The sequence below is a fragment of the Anoplopoma fimbria genome, chromosome 14 (genome assembly GCF_027596085.1).
Source record: "Anoplopoma fimbria isolate UVic2021 breed Golden Eagle Sablefish chromosome 14, Afim_UVic_2022, whole genome shotgun sequence".
NCBI classification, from domain to species: Eukaryota; Metazoa; Chordata; class Actinopteri; order Perciformes; family Anoplopomatidae; genus Anoplopoma; species Anoplopoma fimbria.
The window spans coordinates 4,100,711-4,121,392 of NC_072462.1; the positions used below are offsets into that span (position 1 = coordinate 4,100,711).

General features: G+C 39.8%; 1 protein-coding gene across 4 annotated transcripts in view; it reads right to left on the reverse strand.

Moving 5' to 3' along the window:
* Window positions 1–1,644: 1,644 nt before the first annotated feature.
* tnpo1 (transportin 1) overlaps window positions 1,645–20,682 on the reverse strand; it is a 74,647-nt gene continuing 55,609 nt past the window's right edge. For 2 of the 4 annotated variants that reach the window (XM_054612362.1, XM_054612363.1), the window contains exons 7-26: window positions 16,027–16,160; window positions 15,216–15,297; window positions 14,454–14,576; window positions 13,792–13,910; window positions 13,366–13,426; window positions 13,075–13,246; window positions 12,709–12,861; window positions 12,383–12,608; window positions 11,415–11,586; window positions 11,035–11,121; window positions 10,803–10,910; window positions 9,156–9,314; window positions 8,967–9,054; window positions 8,776–8,874; window positions 8,574–8,669; window positions 6,540–6,615; window positions 5,493–5,592; window positions 5,325–5,399; window positions 4,924–5,063; window positions 1,645–4,817 (exon numbers count right to left, since the gene is read on the reverse strand). In XM_054612362.1, coding sequence (XP_054468337.1) covers window positions 4,956–5,063; window positions 5,325–5,399; window positions 5,493–5,592; window positions 6,540–6,615; window positions 8,574–8,669; window positions 8,776–8,874; window positions 8,967–9,054; window positions 9,156–9,314; window positions 10,803–10,910; window positions 11,035–11,121; window positions 11,415–11,586; window positions 12,383–12,608; window positions 12,709–12,861; window positions 13,075–13,246; window positions 13,366–13,426; window positions 13,792–13,910; window positions 14,454–14,576; window positions 15,216–15,297; window positions 16,027–16,160 — 2,238 coding nt within the window. In that variant the 3' untranslated portion in view covers window positions 1,645–4,817; window positions 4,924–4,955. Of the gene's footprint in view, window positions 4,818–4,923; window positions 5,064–5,324; window positions 5,400–5,492; window positions 5,593–6,539; window positions 6,616–8,470; window positions 8,670–8,775; window positions 8,875–8,966; window positions 9,055–9,155; window positions 9,315–10,802; window positions 10,911–11,034; window positions 11,122–11,414; window positions 11,587–12,382; window positions 12,609–12,708; window positions 12,862–13,074; window positions 13,247–13,365; window positions 13,427–13,791; window positions 13,911–14,453; window positions 14,577–15,215; window positions 15,298–16,026; window positions 16,161–20,682 lie in introns of those variants that run through there. The other 2 variants (XM_054612365.1, XM_054612364.1) reach the window with 2 other exon arrangements.

The window sequence follows — 20,682 nt, forward strand, 5'->3', positions numbered from 1 at the left end:
ATGTTTACACAGTTTCTTATTGTAGAGCTTAGAAAAGATAAAAAACAGGTTTCTCTTAGAAATAGAAAGTATATAGTATAATATAACAAGTAGCCAGACATCTGAAACATTTAAAAAGCACAGCAACTACAGTGTGGTATTCTGCATTTGTGATGCTGTATTTTATGTTTACACAGTTTCCATTAAATTATTGTATTGCCTCTGCACATATTTCATGAGCTTATCATTAGAAATAATATTAAATATAATAATGATAAAGTAAATCGTAAAATATGATATTCCAACCCGGCTGTGAACACAACTTGAGAAAACTTGGCTCCCAAATCATCCAAACAAAAAACAGGTTTCTCTTAGAAATGTGTTAATGTTTACACAGTTTCCATAAAATTATTGTAGAGCTTATCATTAGAAAAGAGAAAAAACAGGTTTCTCTTGGAAATAGAAAGTTTATAATATAATAAGTAGCCAGACATCTGAAACATTTAAAAAGCACAGCAACTACAGTGTAATATTCTGCATTTGTGATGCTGTATTTTATGTTTACACAGTTTCCATTAAATTATTGTATTGCCTCTGCACATATTTCATGAGCTTATCATTAGAAAAGAGAAAAAACAGGTTTCTCTTAGAAATAGAAAGTATATAGTATAATATAACAAGTAGCCAGACATCTAATAAATCTAAAAAGTACAGCAACTACAGTGTGATATTCTGCATTTGTGATGCTGTATTTTCATATTTACACAGCCTGCATTAAATTAGTGTATTGCCTCTGCACACCTTTTATGAGCTTATCATTAGGAAAAATAAATCAGTGTTTGTGTGTGATGCCTGCAGTCTTGTACAGACAAATGATTGCTTTCCAGCTTGTCACCAATGATGAAATTGTGCAGATATGTTTGATAAAAGTTAGGTACTATAAATGCCTACATAATAGTGTTGTTTGCCAAACTGATTACTGCCATGTTTGTTAAGAAATAAGAGAGGGAAAACACATTTTTCCTAAAAATATCTTATGTGGGGGAGGAATAATGTTGTCTTTGGTTACATGAAGCACTTGATAGAAGACCTACATTACATTATTACATTACAGTCATTTAGCAGACGCTTTTATCCAAAGCGACTTACAGGAAGTGTATTCAACATAGGTATTCAAGAGAACTACTAGTCACCAGAAGTCATAAGTGCATCTCCTTTCTTAAACAAGCATCTAAAAGCATAAACCAGAGCAAAATTATAGTGCAGAGGCAAATTACTACGAAAACAATAATTGCAACAGACTAATACGAATACAATAAGTGCTACAAACTACTACGAATAGGATAAGTGCAATAAACTAATACGAATGCAATAAGTAACCTATCATGGGACATTTGATCATTATCACACACTAGATATACGTTGTGAAACCTAACTTGCATGCAAAGTCAATTGCAGCACTAAAATCTAAAGCTGGAATGTGATAAACGCCGAGACAATGTCCAAGCTGATAAACGATATACAACCCGAAAGGCGAGGCAGATGTGCTGCTCAACATCCAAGTTCCTACCTCCTCCATGTTTCCCCGTACGTTTATATTGTGCAGCTGCAGCAGGGAAACGCTCTCTCAGATGTGACAACACACACAAGACAAACGCCAAGAAATAATGTAAACAATTTATTGGAACATTGTACAGATTTCAAGCAATGGTAACCAGTCACATCCACTATATCATCTTACAAATATTACAAAATTACTACAGTACAATATAGATTCTTTGCATGATCCAAAATATTTGGTGGCCCCAAAAGTATTACTTTTTTTTTTTTTTATTTTTTTTTAAATTTAGCAGCTTATTAAAAAAAAAAAAAAATTCAAACCATGTCTATCAAAATGATGTCTTTGCTTTTATCAGCAAAAAAGATGAAGGCAGATAGTCTAATCAATATGAAGGCTAAATGAGAATACGGGAGTTCTTTGACGAGACATTCCTTAATAATGGTGGGCGCTTTATAAAATACATTTTTTCTTTTTTTAGTAAAGCTTCATAGAAAGTCAAACTTATATATGCAAATTATGTTTATAACATTATCTTTGAGTTGTCGACCCATTTCTTTTCTTTTACGTTTCTTTAGATACAGTTTACTGTACATCTACTGCAAAACACCAACAAAACCTCAAAGTATTTGCTCTCAAGGCATTGTGTACACATCACACTAAATATTTACCGTAGTATGATAACAATCACTTTTGACGAAAAAAGGTACATGAAGTATGTGCAAGTTACCATTTTATTCTCCCCCCTGCCTTGCAACTGTATTCACATTTGACAGCTAGCAGTGTTGCACACATATACACATTAATGTAAATTAACCCATTTTTAAATATAAAGGGCGAGAGTTCTACTTATCTTTAGTTCATGAGAGGAGATGCATAAAGGCGTACACGTCGGGGAAATCAGAACAAATAACACTGAAACACAGACAACCTGAGGTAAACACATAGAAAACACGTATTCAAGTAGTGAAACACAACTACAATGTATAGCAGCAGTCAAGTCGGAAACGCAGCACAGTATGGGGATTGTTTCGCACGTGTTTTATAGACCTACCCTCTTTCAATGAAAGAATAACAGGACTGTTCACACTCACACACACACACACCTTGTAAGCCATGATTACTCCATTTTTTTGCATGCCAAACAGCTGGAATGTGACAGACAAAAAAAAAATCACTTCAAAACACAAAATGATGTGGCACATACAAGTATTTGCCTCTGTATTCCATGATGCATTCTAATCACTGTTTACCTCCTTCATGATAAATCCAAGAGATCATTCTTATATTGTTATACTGTGAAAGTTTATCTAAGACACTAAAGTACTTTCACATTCCAGTAACCCCGTTGCATCGAGATACTTATTGCATTCGGTAAATACATTTTTAGCAGCAATACTTAGCGATCGGGTTACAACTCAGGTCATATTCTGAAGGTTTTTTTTTTTTTTGGCTACATCATAAATTTTTAAAGCACTCGCCATTTTAAACTGTAAGTGCATCGCAAAGGGTTAAAATACTGCAGTTAGTACTCTGGCCAGCAGAGGAACAATGACTGGCAGGGCATAAAAAAACAAAGATATTTAAACTCTCAAACCCATCATGGAATACATTCAGGCTACTTACACACTTTATAAAATAGAACAGCGCAGAACAACCAGGGACATTAACATTGTTGTAGTTTCACAGTATTTAAAAACTATACATCCAGCTATGGAGGGGGGGGGTCAACGTTTAGGGAGAACATGTGAAGTTATAAAAGTCCCAGTGTTGCGATACATAAATGGGTACTATGTACTTTGTTAAAAACCTTTAATTGAAGCTCCCCTCCCTCCCGTAATCCCCTCCCCACGTTACGTTGGGCTGTGAGGGGCCACCAACATGCAGAAAGATGAAAGTACCCCACGAAACACAACCACCCCAAACATTATACAGTCGTCCTCCAGATCATGCTTTACGCACACGAAGCCATAAAACCCAAGAAAAACTTCAGTACATTGAGAAATAAAACAGGTTTTAACATTCATTCCATGGACTGCGTGGTTCTGAGTCACAAAACAAATCACCAAGACGGTGTTTGTGTCGTTGTGGTGTCTCCTCCGTGTGTCTCCTTCATTTTTTTTCCCCCCCTCCACGAGGCTCCGACAATATAAAGGACTGTAAGCATCCAGAGCTTTTTGAAACGTCCACGCCACATTAACGCCACAAGACCAGACCGAGAGGTTCACTCCGACGTCACATCACAGCCAAGAATTGACACATTTTCCTTAGATTTCGGTGCGTAAACCCAGTCATGCTACGTTACAGCTGATCGCCGTAGTTCTCAGGTAGAGGAAACCAAACAAAAGTACTGTTAATAGATAAATCACAAGGTCAAAGAAGAAACCTCATCACAGGGCAAAGACTGCTGTGGAAACGCAACACACACCACTAATGTTCCACAGCTTCTCACAATGATACAAGCATGCTACCTATTCCCAGAAAAGCTGCTCTGAAAAGAAAACATGTGCTCTCCAGTGACATTATGAACAGCTTTTGCCCTGATAAAGAAAAAGAAACACTGGAAAAAAAGAAACTGATAACTATATAGGTGATAAATTATTCTTGGTGATATGCAGCTTTCTATAAATAGGACTCGGATCAAATATGATGCTTTTCTTAGCATCAGCTGCTTTTCCTTAGCTTTAAGCTATCCTTGTATTTAGAGAAAATACCTCTTGATGAACCATCAACTTAACTGCATTGTTAAATGAACAGTCTTCTACTCTACTGGTAGGATTGATTCATGTTGAGGATTTCCACACACACACACACACGCACCACGTATCAGTCTGACGTGATAATTAAAGCGTATCTGGCTCTGAAGACCATTTTCGGCACATTTCAAAGTGCAAACTCGTCCTCTAAACAACAATTTTAAAGAGCAAATGCGTCACAGAGTTTTTGCTTACATTTCTTCTCAGTAGTTAAGTTAACAGAAAATAAGAGAAGTTTGGGGAATAAAAAGGTGATCGATTTCATTATTTCTGATTGAGATGTGATAACATGAATATTCCTCCCATGATAAGGTTGTCCTGGCAGTCCCTCCCCCTCCCCCCTTGCCTGTGCATGGGGGGCACTGGGCACTGCAGCTACCACCTCCCTCCCACCCCCTCCTTCAGGTCGGGGAGGGGTCCGTACCCCTTCCCTCCCCTCAGCAGGCAGACCCTTCCCCCCAGTAAAGGGTAACATGTTCCCTGGGTAAAAGAGGTTCCCTATATTGTCTCCCATAGTGAATGACCTGCGTAGAGAAAGAGAGGCCTCATTAGAATAAAGAAAACATATCAAATACGGATATCAGCATGTTTCTGAATGCGTATTTCTACGATAGGAGAGAGGAAACTGACCCCAGCGATGAGGCACACTGCCGTGGAAACAGTTACACCCCGTAAAAGGTTGCCAGCCGCTCCTTCAGCGGCATGGGGAACTGATCTGAGAAGCGCGTCCAGTTGTCCTCGCCCACCTGGTTCTTAAACCCGTGGAGGATCTGAAATCAAACACCGGGAGAAGTTCACACCAAGCTGAAATGAAACGCTGCCTTTTCAAAATAGATCTTGTGCATGACAGCGGTTATTATCAGCAGGGCCAACTGTAGACCCTACAATGCCCCCATTTGGCCACTGGGGGGCGGACAGGGTGACTGAGTGGATGTTTTATTTTGCTGAAAATGTATTCTATTAGATTAATACTTCCAACTTGTGATTTAATCCAGTAGTTTGTGTATAAACAGAGCATTTTCTACTTTTACCTTGCCGAACATGTCTCTGAGATCGTCCTTTGGATTTACCCAGGAGGCCACAGCGTCGCAGAAGAATATAAAATCCTGTTCCAGAGAAGAGAGGTGAGGCAACATTTAAACGGGCGGTGCAACTGACAACATAACGACCACGCTGCCGTCGTATTTTCTTTGCCTCACCTGAACTACACCTCCCGGATTTACACTGATCATAGTGCAAATTCCTCTGAACGCAGAGTCTTTCTCCTCATTGTCTCTTATATTTCGTAGAGAGGTGCACCTGACAACATGGACGACCAAATTTAACATCAGACATATCAAAGAATTTAAATAAGAATACTTGAAAAAACAACTGCCACTATAAATGACTACTGCAAATACCTATATGAATACACTAACATTATATCTATGAGAAATAAACAATTATAGCCTATTCTCATCCTTAATACAAATGTATTTCTGTATATGTTTTCTTATCATCATCAATACTGGTCGTTAAAACATATTACTCTGTATGTCTACATGCATGTGAGGATACAATTGTGTCTATCATGACCTAAAAGATAACCACAGACAAGTCAAGCATGCACACAAAACAGATTAAAATAAAACAAATCAAACATTTTTACTTTTAACAAACTACTTTGAGCTCTAATTACTTAAATGTCGTCTATGAGCAGTGTGTTTCTTAAAAACCTCATCTATAGCACCTTGAAAATAACATTACTTTTTTTAAAAGACTAGAGAAGGTTGGGGGTCTTTTTTTGGGGACAGGCACATGCAGCTGGGTGACTACTGTATGAGAAAGGGATTTAGGAATGCTGTTTTGCAGCAAAGACTGCTTCCTTTCTCTGTTTTTAGAACCAGCAGGCATGTGACAAATCTGATCCCATGCATCTTTTAGGGTTAGCGACAGTTAACAATGACAAAAAACTAGAAATTAAACAAATCAATGTATAATACATGAAGGTGCTACTGAGGCAAAAAAAAATAAAAAATCACAAGTAGGACCTAAAAGAGGACAGGGTTAGTCACATGGTTGGCAAATGATTACAAACTGATAAGAAAAAAAGAAAATACGAAACAACTGAAAAGACTTCTTTTGAGAAGGAAAGTGAGGAGAGGAGAGCAACAGGGGAGAGAAAGGGGGAGCAACGGGAGACAGACGAGAAGAAAGGAAGAAAGCAGAGAGGAGATGAATTAAATAAAAGATTGAATAATACACACCAGGGTCTTATAAACTGCTGTAGCATGGGTGCCACCTCTTGAGGACAAACGTAACCAAGACGACCAATTGTTATTGCTAAGGTAACGCAATCACGGTTACACACCACCAAACGCCAACCAAGACATGAGCAATGAGGAGGGGAGGAGAAAAAAATAAAGAAAAAACAAACAACTCAGAGACATAAATCAACAGAATCTGTGTATGATAATAAACAGAAGATTTCACTAGTGTTGATTATTACTGCCCCTTCAGTCACGGGGAGGAATGTAAAAATATGACACTCTATAAAAAAAACATACAACACGTTTAAGGGAGAACACATTGACAACTTTGACAGGACATTCATAGAAAAAAGGCAAACAATGGCATCTGCTTTCACAAATCATATGGATCGTAAAAAGCTATTCAGATCTATTAGGAAAGTGATTTAGAAATCATCATGTAGGTCTCAATGGAAAGACACAGGCTAGCTACAGTGTAGCATGTGTATGTGACTGGCCTAAACAAGTTCACTTAGAGATTTCTCCCTTAAACTCACAAATGTTATTTTTCCATAACAAAACAGAAATGTGTTTTTCTTTTTTCTTTTTTTTTTTGTTCTTTTGAAAAAGAAAATGACAGATTACTCCAAGCCAACTACATGGAGGGAGACTAGTATCCAGCACAGCAGGTTCTTATGAGGCAGAGAGGAGGGAGGACCTAAGTTTAAGAGACACAAAACTATGCAACATTCTCATTAACAAACAGGCATTTATGAACAGTCCAATGACACATGCAGAAAGCAGATGGTATGCTCATTAGAATAAAGTTCAGTGCAGGATAAGCTGATCGGAGACAAACGGAGCCACATCCACCGATAACTGACCGTGGTGTTACGTGGCCGTCCATTTCAATTTAGTTCCAGAGATAAACTGGTTCTCTCGGAGATCTCTATGACAGACGAGGCCAAAACATCCTGATCTTGTTGAGTTACTCTGTATCCGTGTTGTGTTTTCAATTAACACATTGAAAACATGCAACAAATGGTGAAAAAAGTTCACAGGCCAGATGCAAACAATAATACATTTCTTATGAAAGTCGAAATGTTAACGACACGGTTAGAATTATCATGTATCCTGCATCAAACATTGGCCATTCTTAACAACATTTAACATCTATTGGCAGATATGCATCCACATTTAAAGAACAGTAAATTAAAGCAACAAATAAACTGACAGCAAACAAACAGGAACACATCTACAGAGTCCCTAGATTTCTCTTTAATCAAGGCAGGTTACACTTCACCCTTGAATGCATCTTTTTGATGAGATCATTAAATAATAATTTCAAAATTAATTTGTAAAAAAACAAGAGTGCAGTGTAACCTTTAAAAAAAAAAAAAAAAGTGCTCTATGCCCTACATTGAATCAGATTAGGTGTTCTCTCAATCATTTATGCATAGTTATTGTTCAAGTGTTCAGAAAATGTCTGTCTCATGGTATCAGTTAACTATGTGAGGCTGTGAACTCATCTATCTATCTATCTATCTATCTATCTATCTATCTATCTATCTATCTATCTATCTATCTATCTATCTATCTATCTATCTATCTATCTATCTATCTCACACACTGCCTGTGCTTTGCATTTCTTTCTGCTTCTGTATTCTACTTCACCTGATGGTGCACAGTCAGTCCACACTAGTAAATTCTAAGACTTACTGGGCACTTAGATGGCTCGCCCGATTCAAGTGTCAAGAATTTCACAGCAGGGCTTGCCCAGGGTTTTAGTTTTCTTTTATCTCAGCTTACAGGCCACACTGCCAGGTCGCAAATCATTAGCTGAAATATTTTGCATACTTTTGGTGAAACCAGCCAAACCTGTAAGGCCCATGGCTTTGGGATGGGTTCTTTAGACAGAGATTACAAAAGGGGGCAGGACAGGAACCCTAGTGAGTGTGGTGAATCCCTGTCTGAATGGACCTGAGTGTTTCTGAGCACCTCCCTGTGTGTGGCGACCTGGCTGGCTGTCTCAGCACTGCCACCGAGTGGTACCTGTGTTCTCCAGTAGAGTCTTTGGGGTATTTGGCCTGTTAATGATCTCCACCAGCTGGTGCAGCACCATGGCAATGTACGGCTGCATCTCAGACCCTACGGTAGTGGGAAAACAGTAAGTAACAGTGGAAAGAAAAGTGTTTACTCTGGTGACTGCAAATGGTGACACATTGTGGTCATTTGTTGAAATGGAAGCACTCACCCATTTGTATAGATATCTCTCCGATTGCCCATGTTGCATTGTTGCACACTGATATTAATTCTGGGTTTAAATTAGTACCCAGTATGGGCATAAAATCAGCTGGAAGAAGGAAAGCGGGTCAATTTAGCAACTGGACAACAACTTGTTTCCAAACAGTGTTTGTGAGAGAGAGCGAACTGCACAGAACATACCGATGCACGGTTTGACGTGTACGAAACAAGCCTTGGTTAAATCTCCCAGCAGGGCAAAGGAACTCTGACGCACTTCTGGCATTTTGTCCTGAGCAGTTGGAGAGGACAAAAAAAACAAAAAAAAATGTCAACAATGCAAGTTATTTAATCAGTTTATCAGATAAGCTGCATGTTATTCACTTTCTTCACCTGCATGCACTGGTACATGAGGGTGAGGATGTTGCTACGGGCAACCAGCTCCTCAATGGTGCCTCCCAACCCCTCCGCCAGGCCGCTTAGAAGATCCAAAGCCACGATCATGAAGTCTTTGTCAGGGGCCTCGTACTGGTCTGGCTGGGACTGATAAAGCTAGAAGAGTGAATGATTGTAGAAAAGAGGATTAGAATTAAATTAACACAAATAACTGACAGATAGTTATAAGTTATCTAGTTATGAAGTCAAATCTCTATCCTGAAACAGCTCATTCAAACCACTGTTAATGATTAAAGGAATAGTTTAACGGTGTGCCTGTACATTAAACCTGCAAAAATGTATTCTATTTGGCCACTTGGGGGCAGTGCAACAAGCTGTAAACACAACATTGACATATTGGGGCAGTTGTCATTTTCACGCCCTAGCTGTCTAAGTATACACTGCGCCTCGTGGGTGTGTTAGCCTTAAAAATAGGTGTGGTCACGTGCATTGTGGTGCCGTGTCGCTATTTTTAGGCAGCAGAAAACAATTGCGCCATTAACCAACCGAAACCTGGTGTGAGGTCAAAAGTGCAGTATTTCCCTGCTACTTAAAGGGCTCGTCATTCAGATAGTAAGATACGCCTACAGAGGTGGGGAAACGTGTTTACACTCTTACTACTTGACACACACACACAGACACACACACAGACACACACACACACACACACACACACACACACACACACACACACACACACACACACACACACACACACACACACACACACACACACACACACACACACACACACACACACACACAGAGAGAGAGAGACAGCATTGAAAAGGAGTCGTTGTTGTGACAGACACAATATGACACAACATAAATTCAGCCACACCCGTCAATGGACAGCAACAATAACAATATGAAACTCATCACTATAAGACACTTCTATGGCTGAACCAAATAGTTGGAAGCCTCAAAGCTTTATTTGACATTCAAATTCTAAATAAACATTTGAATGCTGCAAAGCTTTGATTTTTGCATGTCTATGCATTGTGTATAAACCCAGTGTTTCTGATCAGTAGCAGATAAAGATTAGTCTACACTTATATTATTAGTATTGTACTATTTGAAGACTAAGAGTCCAGAGGTGGCTGCGTAGGATTGTTTCAGACTGGTGTTGAAGATGTAATTATTTCCTAAATCCACATGTTTTCATCTGCTTCTTTAAGCTCGAATCCACATTTGTTTAGCCTTTCAAAAGGAACATTTTCACCCCAGAAAAAGGCTTGCTTCTCCAATATGCAAAATCATTTTCACATTTAAATAGCAATGTGCCCGGTGCAAGCACACTGACTTCTAAGGAAATGTGAGATGACACTCCGATTGGTTTAATTCATGTTACGCCCAACACACACCAATGAAAAAGAGACCCAATACAATCCCTTTGCCCCTTGTGCTTTACTTTGTGCCGAGTTTATGTGCTGTTCAACCTGAAAAAGAGGATCTGGACACGCCATAAATGACTTGTGCCATGCACTTTAGACCACGTGCCATAGAATGAAAAGAGCATATTATCACCTTAAAGAGTGAATATGGCCTTAAAAACCAAAACAATGAGCTGAGAGAGAGGGTGTATGTGTGTGTCTTCACACTCACCATGGCCTGAGCGAGGGTCTTCTGCACCAGGTTGACACAGCGTTGGTACACTGGCTCACAGTAGGGCAGGAAGCCACTCTGCAGGGCCGTGGCTACAGACGAGAGACACTGAGGAAGGCAGACAGGAGGAAGATACAGTGAGTGGTCTATTTATACACTGTTATCGTCTGGGAAGTGACTCACCATCAAATACAGGATTAATACAGGCAGTAACTTCCCATCAGAGACTCACTTCTAATAAAGGGAAGAGATCTTTGTCTTCGTCTTTCAGCTGGTTCCATTTCTGGATCAGTGGAGGCATCAACATCTGGATGTATTCCTGAGAAATAACACAGATTAAATGAGTCTTTACACAAACACAGTACGCAACTAATGAGTGGGTATGATAATAACAGACGTTAATGCATTCACCCATACAAAGAAACCTATGAAGCATGGGGGATTTGTTGATGCTTGTTTATCTTCTGGGCATGGTGTCTAAACTATACAATCAGAAAGTACACCTACCACTAGTAAAGTGAAATTAGTACAAAGGAGTAAATACTGTGTGCTAAGTTTATATTCACATGAAAATGTGACGTGAAACTGAGTCCATATTTCTGTTCTGCGTACCGGTTTATTGAGATGATGCCCCACTGAGTCCGCAAGTGTTCCGATGGCGTCGTAAAGAATGAGCAGATTTTTGTGCTGGTACTTGCTGAAAGCGAACACCAGTGTGTCCAGGATGAATGCCAGGTAGGGAACCAGCTCTGTACAGGCCTCCTCCTCCAAAGTGGCAAAGGCACTGGAAAGAAGAGATACAGGAAGCCATTTGTCATTATTACCTCTCGACAACGAAAAGAATCCTCCCAAGATACATTTTAAAGTATATAAAAATACTCTGCTATGATTAATTATTGGTTTAACATGGTTTTCCACATAAAAAAAGGCTACTCTTTCTTCCTTATTGAGAAATCCTGGATCTGGCTTCGCTTTGCCAACCACTGCTGCTCGAGCTGGGTTGAACGTTGTGCATCTAGATGTCGTCACAGAGCTCCACAAACAGCCGGAGCTGCAGTGAAAGGTTCGGCTTCTGGTCTATATTACCCGGTGTGCATTTTAATCTCAAATCCGCAAAAGACGTGCAGTCTATCGCTGTAACTTATTTACGAAATCATCCCTTACATACTTGTAAATGATGAAAGATTGATCATAAAAGAATGCAAACACAAGACACTGCTACAAAAGTTAAACATTTCCTGTTACAGTGACGATGCAGCATTGTGTTTAAAGAGAAAGCGCTAGCAAAGTAAAAGGGAATGTTACACAGTATTTAGCCGGGATTTCGGGCTCCCATTCATTACTTTCCAACTCTCTCAACAACACCCATCACACATTTGAAACCATGACTCCTGGCCAGACTTGAATCACAAACCGTAAACCCTTACAGGCATTATTCAATCGTTTAAAACGAGCAGGGAAGAAAGCAACGTAGTGTAAAGTCATGCAACCTACATGTGCTAACATGTGACATTACTTTTTTTTTTATTTTGCAGGGATCCTTGTGTGCTGTAAAGTCACATGGCTTTATCAACGCTTACCTGCACGCAGCCTCCTGCACACGCTTGTTGCTATCCAGAATACGTTTGAGCAGCTCCTCCATTAGAGGCTTCAGGTAAGTATCTGGAGGCTGGCTGACGACCCAGTGGGCATAACGGCTCAGTGTCCAACAGGTGATGGAGCGCACCAGGGCCTTCTTGTCAGACAAACACTGCACGAGATGGGGAATGAGCTCAGGCAGGTATGGGATCATGCCCTGCATACAGCCTGGAGACAGGGATGAGAACAGCGTCATTTCTTCTGATTCCATATTCCGAGGGAGACTTTACACCCAATGTTTTGTCTCCACGCCTCTTTCCCTTCATACCTTCAGCTATAGCCCCCAGCACGAGGATGCCGGACTCTTTAACGACCCACTCCGGATGGAAGAGCAGCTCTTTGAGAAGGGGCAGAATGTGCAGCAACAGATCGTCCCTGAACACGTTGGCCAACACGTCCAACGCTGCAGCCGAACACTTCCCTAAAGTTTGGTGAAAAGAAGGGAGACACACAAACAAACAAACATAGAAGTGTGCGGACAAACATCGTACAGACGTCACAGGTACAGTAGACACAAAGAAGAGACAAGTGATCAATACACTGTGTTTCCTAGCTCTCAGTAAAGACAACGGGAGATGATGAAAAGGGGAGGATTTAAACGTTGGCGGCTCTTTAACACAGGCACTAAACTCACGCAGGTTCCAATCAGAGATGGTATCATCATCATCATCCAGATCGTCGTCGTCGTCGTCGTCGTCCTCGATGCCGTCGCCCTCGTGCTGCTGGGCAACAGTGCGGGAGCGATGGAAGCGCGGCCGGATGTCCTGCTCGTTGTCCGGAATGGCCTCGTCTTCCTCGATGTCGCCCTGGTGTCGAATGTACGGGATGAGAGAACAGCGACACAAAACCAGTTAATTGAGCTGCATGTCACAGGGCAATCCATCCTCCTACCTACAGGTACAAATATTGGGCCGTTTAAACTGACCTTGAGCAGGATTATGTCAATCTCAGAGTACTTCATCCCGTTGACAAGCACTGGAATGAGCCTAGAGCAGAGGGCCAAAGGAAACAGATGAGAACAAAGGGCAAGGAGAGGTCGGAGCCCACAAGCAATCAGTCACATGTGATTCCTGCTGTGGGTGCACTTTAATGTGACAGCGTGGCGAGGGATGTTAGAGCCGAGGTCAACGGTCAGGGTTCTTAATCAGCCATCTTGAGGTGAGGGAGAGAAATATCATCCTGGTACCAGGTCTTCACTCACTTACTGTCAAGGCTGCTATGAATCAACAGCTTGCAATATTACCACTGGAGTGTCAGACTGTGTAGTGTGTGTGTGTGTGTGTGTGTGTGTGTGTGTGTGTGTGTGTGTGTGTGTGTGTGTGTGTGTGTGTGTGTGTGCGTGCATTCTTACTGGGAGAGGTGTCCACACAGCACTTCCTTACACACAGGCTGCTCCGCCAGAGTAAGCCAGAACTCACAGGCTTCCAAGGCGACATTTTCGTCTTGGTCCTGAGTCCTCAGTAGCATGTACTGAAATGAAATAGTGGGCAATTTAAAATGATACACTTTATATGTATACAAAATGTAATAATTCATTCTGAAAATGCTGATGCAAATACATCTGCAGACTAACACAAGAACGTCATCAGGAGCGCATCATTAAAGATATTCTGTTTTTAATTATTAACACGTCCTAGGAAAAGGACCAAAATCGACATTTTAAAAAGGTGCACGATCACCGATCACTGGAATCAGTCGTCAACAGATACTGATCCAGGGGTGTATTTGAAGCCATCTATTTATCGAGTTACATTATTTATTTAACCATTCTTAGTCATGAATTGATTCATTTTTTAGAAAGCAACATCTGCAACATATTTCTTCGAAACAACAATGGAGCATTTGGGAAAAAGCTTTATCGACAGACAACACTTGTTACAATAAGAAAATATTGAAATATAATACATATAATATAGAAAATCACCACTTATCCTACAAATACATATATTTATTCTTCAACTATACATCTGCTCTCACTTTCTCTATAACGTTACAACTCCATAACTCCCTCACCTCTACGATGTTGTGCATGTGTGGCAGCAGACGGTCCAGGCGAACCTCCAGCAGCATGACTAGAGCTCTGCACACATTCTTCCTCACTTCTGGTTCCTCATCTGTCGCCAGTGCAAACAGGTTCTACAAAAGGATAGAATGACGCCAGGGTCAAATTTCCTCTATGCAATGTGAAAGAACAACAACAACAACAACTATAGTACTACAACAAACAATAACAATAACCACTGAATAGAATACAAGGTACATTTGTGAATGAATATGAATCAGGTATTGCAAACACAATAAAGTAATAAATCACATTACATTCTTGTGTGATATCAATAATCTGGTACCAATCTTGGGCCAAGATTTTATTGTATATTTGTAACATATATTCTAGCAATTTAACATTGATCATAGTTAAAATTTTCAAGTTTAAAAGTTGCAATTTAATTGCTACTTGACATTTTAAGGATGGTACATGTTGCTATTAAAAAACACCCAAACTCAAAGTATTTTTTCCACAATATTATAAAATATATTAAATATTAAGCCAGCACTTTATTTTAAGTTAATGTTCTGTATCTTTCCTTCCATGCCCTAACAAGGCATAGCACAATCATCAATAAAATAATTGTAAAACCAATTTTAAAAAGGCCAGGAAAAAGACTACATAAAACGTAAAGTAAAACTCAATCATGTTTGCGTGCATTTGTGTATCTTTACACGCAGACACAAAAAGGACAACAAAGTGCACGGAAGCATTACAGTCCGACTTGCCTCAATGAAAGGGTCGATGTGCAGCATAAGAGCCTGAGTCCTGCTGATGATGAACTGATTCACGCAGGCAATGGCATGAGACCTGCAACACAATAACCACCACTTAGGAACCACTCAGACACGTTCCACTCACGTGTCACTCACTATGAATGCAGCCCCTGTCTTCTTCTCTGCTCCGTCACCCTTGATTTAACCTCCAAATGTGAGGGAGTATTTTCTTCTGTTCTGTTCTGTAGCATTACCACAGACTCAGACTTCAACTTAGTCTGTTTTCTAAATACATTGTACGTGTGCGAATAAATCTATCTGCTTGCTAAAACATACTCTTTAATAGATGATTCGTTTAATATATGTTCCAGATAGAAATGCTCTAAAATCATAGGAAAGAGGGAAAATAAATGATGGCCTTTTTTCCCCCCACTTAGGTTTCTCAAAGTTCATATTCTTAGTACAAAACATTTTGAAACTGTAATTCCTATAATTAGAAAGCAGCTGTCAGAAAACCCCAGAGATGTTGATGATCCGATACCATTTTTTTCTTCTTTCATATCGGACTATATTGAGTACCGGAGGCAATACTGGTATTGAAATAGGAACGTCTTTAAAAAATGTATGCATTAAACTGATGGCCATGTATCATCAATATGTATGAATAATTAACAGAATTTATGAACCCTTTCAATAACAATGCCTTAGATCCTCCAAACCAGCAGTAACAATTTTACTCATTCACCTAGTTGGAGAGAAACATGTTTGATGCTGGCATGATTGACATTCGGCTTTATCGTCAATAAAAAAGAAAGCTTAGTACCTAATCTTGGGACTGTTGTGCTTAAAAAACTGCAGGAACTTTGGGATCATGATGTTCAGAGGTCGATCCAGTACGTCACTGTCCAGGATCTCAGCAGAGTCCTCACAGATCTTCTGCAGGGCTCCAAACGCTCCCTGAGGGGGTAAAAGAAAAACGGAAAAAAACAACAACAGAGAACGTTATGAAAAGTCCGCTGTTAAGAAACCCAACATGGAGGCGAGTTACACTGCAGCTAAAGAAAAGGGTGCGTGGAGGAGGAATGGATTCAGGTTTCTGTTTACCGTCTTTTTTTTTTGACATCACATTTTTGCTCAACAATGTCAACATGGTGTTAATATATATTCATATTCTACTGGCTCTACATTGTACAAATGTAAGATCATAATGTGTTTACATAAGTACAGGTCATATAGAGCACCATGTTCTAGTTTATGCACAGAGCGAGAGCCTCCTCCTTCATCTATGATCTTCAGAAGGATTCATCAACTTCTGCTCTAATAACCTTCAAACAGTCTCTCACACACACACACACACACACACACACACACACACACACACACACACACACACACACACACACACACACACACACACACACACACACACACACACACACACACACACACACACACACACACACACACACACACACACCTCTTAATACTGACTGATGGTTAGTATGCATGTTCACAATATGCTGCAGCCTCCACTGTCTCTCACAGAAATGCAGCCCGAGGAGCTGATACGAGGAACAGCACGACACGGACACCGACGGTGTCTGAAATGGGTTGCCATGGAAACCGTTCCCGTGTCGGCATTCCTCTCGGATGACAGATACCGAATGGTCTCAAATAAAATGTGGAGGAGCCAAAAGGCATGAAATAAGATGAGGAGTCTACGAGGAGGAGGCTTTGTCAAGGTCACAAACAGAAGGAGAGAAATGTTCCCAAGGTCAACGCAGACATTTACCTCATTAGTATACACATTTCTCAAATTAGTAAAGAAATACTCAAACACAAGATTTTACGTACTCGTAACGAATGATTCCAGATTCAGCTGATTGAACAATTGTAGTTGCTGAAACACATGTGTTGCGGTAATTGATCATTCCAATTGAGATAACATTAATCAGCAATTATTTTGATAGTTGATTGAGTCATTTTATAAGCAAAATTGCCCCAAAAATTGTTCCAGCAACTAAAACGTGAGCATTTGCTGCTTTTTCTCCATTTTAAATCACTGCATACTGAATGTATTGGACTGTTGATCAAACAAAACATAATATCTGAAGATGTCAGAGTGATATTTTTATATTTTTACATTTTAAAGACAAATTGAGAAAATACAATCATGATCAGATTTAACAATAATGCTGGTTGCTGTCATTATGGGTATTTTTTGCAACACAAGAAAAACATGTCAAACATAACATTCCTGTGGTGCATTTTTGATGTAAACACAGAATCATCTTTAAATTCTTCAGTTTATTCAGCAAAGCAGAATGCTAAAATAGTTAAGTTTTGTTTTGTTAAATTAATGAATGAATCTTGCAGCATTAGATTTGGGCTCTGGAAAAACTGTAATAAACCATAAATGCAGCTCAATTATAACTCATAACGTGTGAATATGTACGGAACCGGACACAAGGCCCCTCGCAATGAAGTCAAAATGTGATGTGGGTGTTTCTGTGCCCGTGTGTCAACAGAGAAGGGCAAAGAAATGGAATTTCACTGATGCTGAAGCGTCTAAAATGTAATCCTCCCTTCGAGTCCTGCTTTGGACGCTCATTAAATGCGAGAATGTAAGTCACGCAGATGACAGCAAGCCAGGGAACAGAGAAGCATGCATTTAAACAACTAAACAGCTCCTTCTCCTCCAGCTCTGGAAATGTGAAGAATGTCACAGAACAAACGAGCACTGAGGTGACAAAGCAAGTTAATATATGATCATTTGTTCGCCGGAGGATCGACTTCATCCTCACAACAATCTCGCAACTGCCCTCCAGCTGCCATTAATCACAACAGTTAAACTGCTCACAGGCAGACCTATATATAAAGCCATCCACCAACGTTACACCCGGCATCCAACACACCTGCTCCTGTCCTTTTATAGAGCACGTAGAGAGGGGTACAGTTTGCTGCCACAGGGGGCTCCTCCTACAACTGCAGCTCCGCAACCATAAACAAGACAGGACCTACGGTACAGCTGTAACTGCTGTTACCATGGAGAAGAGCTGGGGTTGATTTTATTTTCTAATTTACAGAAATACATGCACTTTGTTATATATATATATATATATATATATATATATATATATATATATATATATATATATATATATATATATATATATATATAATATATATAATATAATATAATATAATATAATATAATATATAATATAATATATATATATATATATAAAAAAATATATTGAAAATGTTTTATTATTATTATATAAAGAAGAAATACCCCAACTCAAAGCTGGGGTAGACAGTTTATTTTACGAGTGACTGGGCAAAAATTGAACAATTATCTTTCAGTCAATTGTAATTAAGGCAGTCTGAGAGAAAACTAGACTTCTGCACCTCCTCTTGGCTCTGTTTTCAGGCTTTCTAGCCCTTGACGGGTGACTTTGGCCAATCACAGGTCATTTCAGAAAAAGGGAAATTCTATGAGAATTGATGCCTTTTTTTCTATGCAAACTTGTGGGTCTGTAAAGCCCTTTTGAGATGATACACTGTGATTCTAGGCTCTAACCAGCTACAATATGGGAGAAGCGTTTCAGAGATCGAGAGAAAATGTTACCAAAAGCATTATGGTTTTACAACAAGTCAGCATATATAACTCCACTCTTACGATTAGGATTATGTTTGGAATGAAAGACTAATACTCTGCAGGTTACTGTATGAAGGATGATGTGTGCAATGGACGACTAGTACATGTGACTGTATGAAGCGTGTGCATAGGCCCGTGCTCGTCTGGTGGTGAGGGCTGAGGACACAGAGTGGAGAGCTGACGGAGGAGGGCTGTGTTTTTCACTTCTGTCTGGCTGCCTGCCCTGGCTTACAACCTGAATTACAAAACGCTGAAATGTTAGTATTGACTTTTCTCCCAATAATGCCAAAAATAAACACCCTTACCCAGAATAAAGACAACACATTACTAAAAATGAACAGCAAACACGCCCCAATTATACCGTGTATCCAACTCTCTATTTCCTCCCAACATCAATTCAATTATATTTGTATAACAGCAAATAACAACAGAAGTTATCTCAGGGCACTTTTCATAAAGAGCATGTCTAGACTGTACAGAAATTCCCACCACGAGCAAACCCCTGATAAAGAAAAAAGCTCCATTAGTCCATTAGCAGACATGAAGTCATTGTGAGGCTGTTGTCCTCTCGTAGTGAGGATGAGTCTGTAGCGGATTGATGAGGGTCGTCTTGGATACATGCACCGTGAATGCACAGCACAGAGGACACGTTCTATTGATCAAATGGCCCAGAGGCCGACATGCAGCCACTCGTTTCCCGTCGCTTGGACTACAAAGTGCACGATGTTCTGAAACCGTACACTGGCAGCCGCCACACATATTCCCAAAATAGATCTCAACGTGTGGGAGGCAGTAATGGTGTGGATTATTAAGGGGACTCTATGGCAACAGTCAGCACCTTAAAAAATGTATTTGGCACGCATCGGTTATTTGCTGCCTCTGGTACATTTACATGGTCTGAGTGGACGTCAACGATGTGTCCATCCTGGTTTTTGCACATCTGCAGACTCCGACATACCTTTGAACTTCTCTGATTAAAATATGTATAAGAAGAATAAGCTTTCACTAATTTTCCACAACAACTGGCATAAACTCTGTTCATTTAATCGGTACAAAGCGTTACAACCACAGTTAATCAAGGGGCAGCCTGTGAGAGTAGCTCCATGTTCCACATGACACAAATGTCACAAGGTTGCAGTTTCACTGTAGTGAAACACGAGCTTTTCCTTATAAAAAATATGACCTTAAGTGATATGATTGTAGCTCCATGTATTCTAAGTGTAACATTGTCCACTTCTTACATTATAAAACAAGCTCAACTTCACAAAATACCTGTCTGGTGTGGCATTAGCTGATTTATATTGACGCTTTAAATCTAAAAACCTCTCTTCTTATACACGTTTAAATCCATTCCTAAGTATCATTGTTTCCATTAACATTACTTGGAACATTCAACACATCCATTACTCCAGTATATAGCCACACTGATGGCTCTGTAAGCCGTTAAAGTACTTAAAAAACACTTGATAGAAGCAGCATGGAAAAGATCAATGGCACAGCAAAAATACCTTTGCTTACCTAGCATCATGACAGAACAGTTAAAAACAAACAGACTGCAACCTTTTAAATATATTTTGCACCTTTAATCAAAAAGATTAGAAGAGCCTTTTTTTCCATCCAGCACCAACTTAACCAACAAGATCAGACATTAAGAAGCTTTCCAGCCTCCAAGCTGCTTTCCACAATCATAGTGAGCCTTATGAGGAGCTTCTACATTCGGTCGCTGCTCAGCTTTAAGCCTTGTACACACACACATACACTTCAAGATCCTCTGCGGTAAATAGCTGACCTAAATCTCAGCTTCTGAATGAGCTTTAT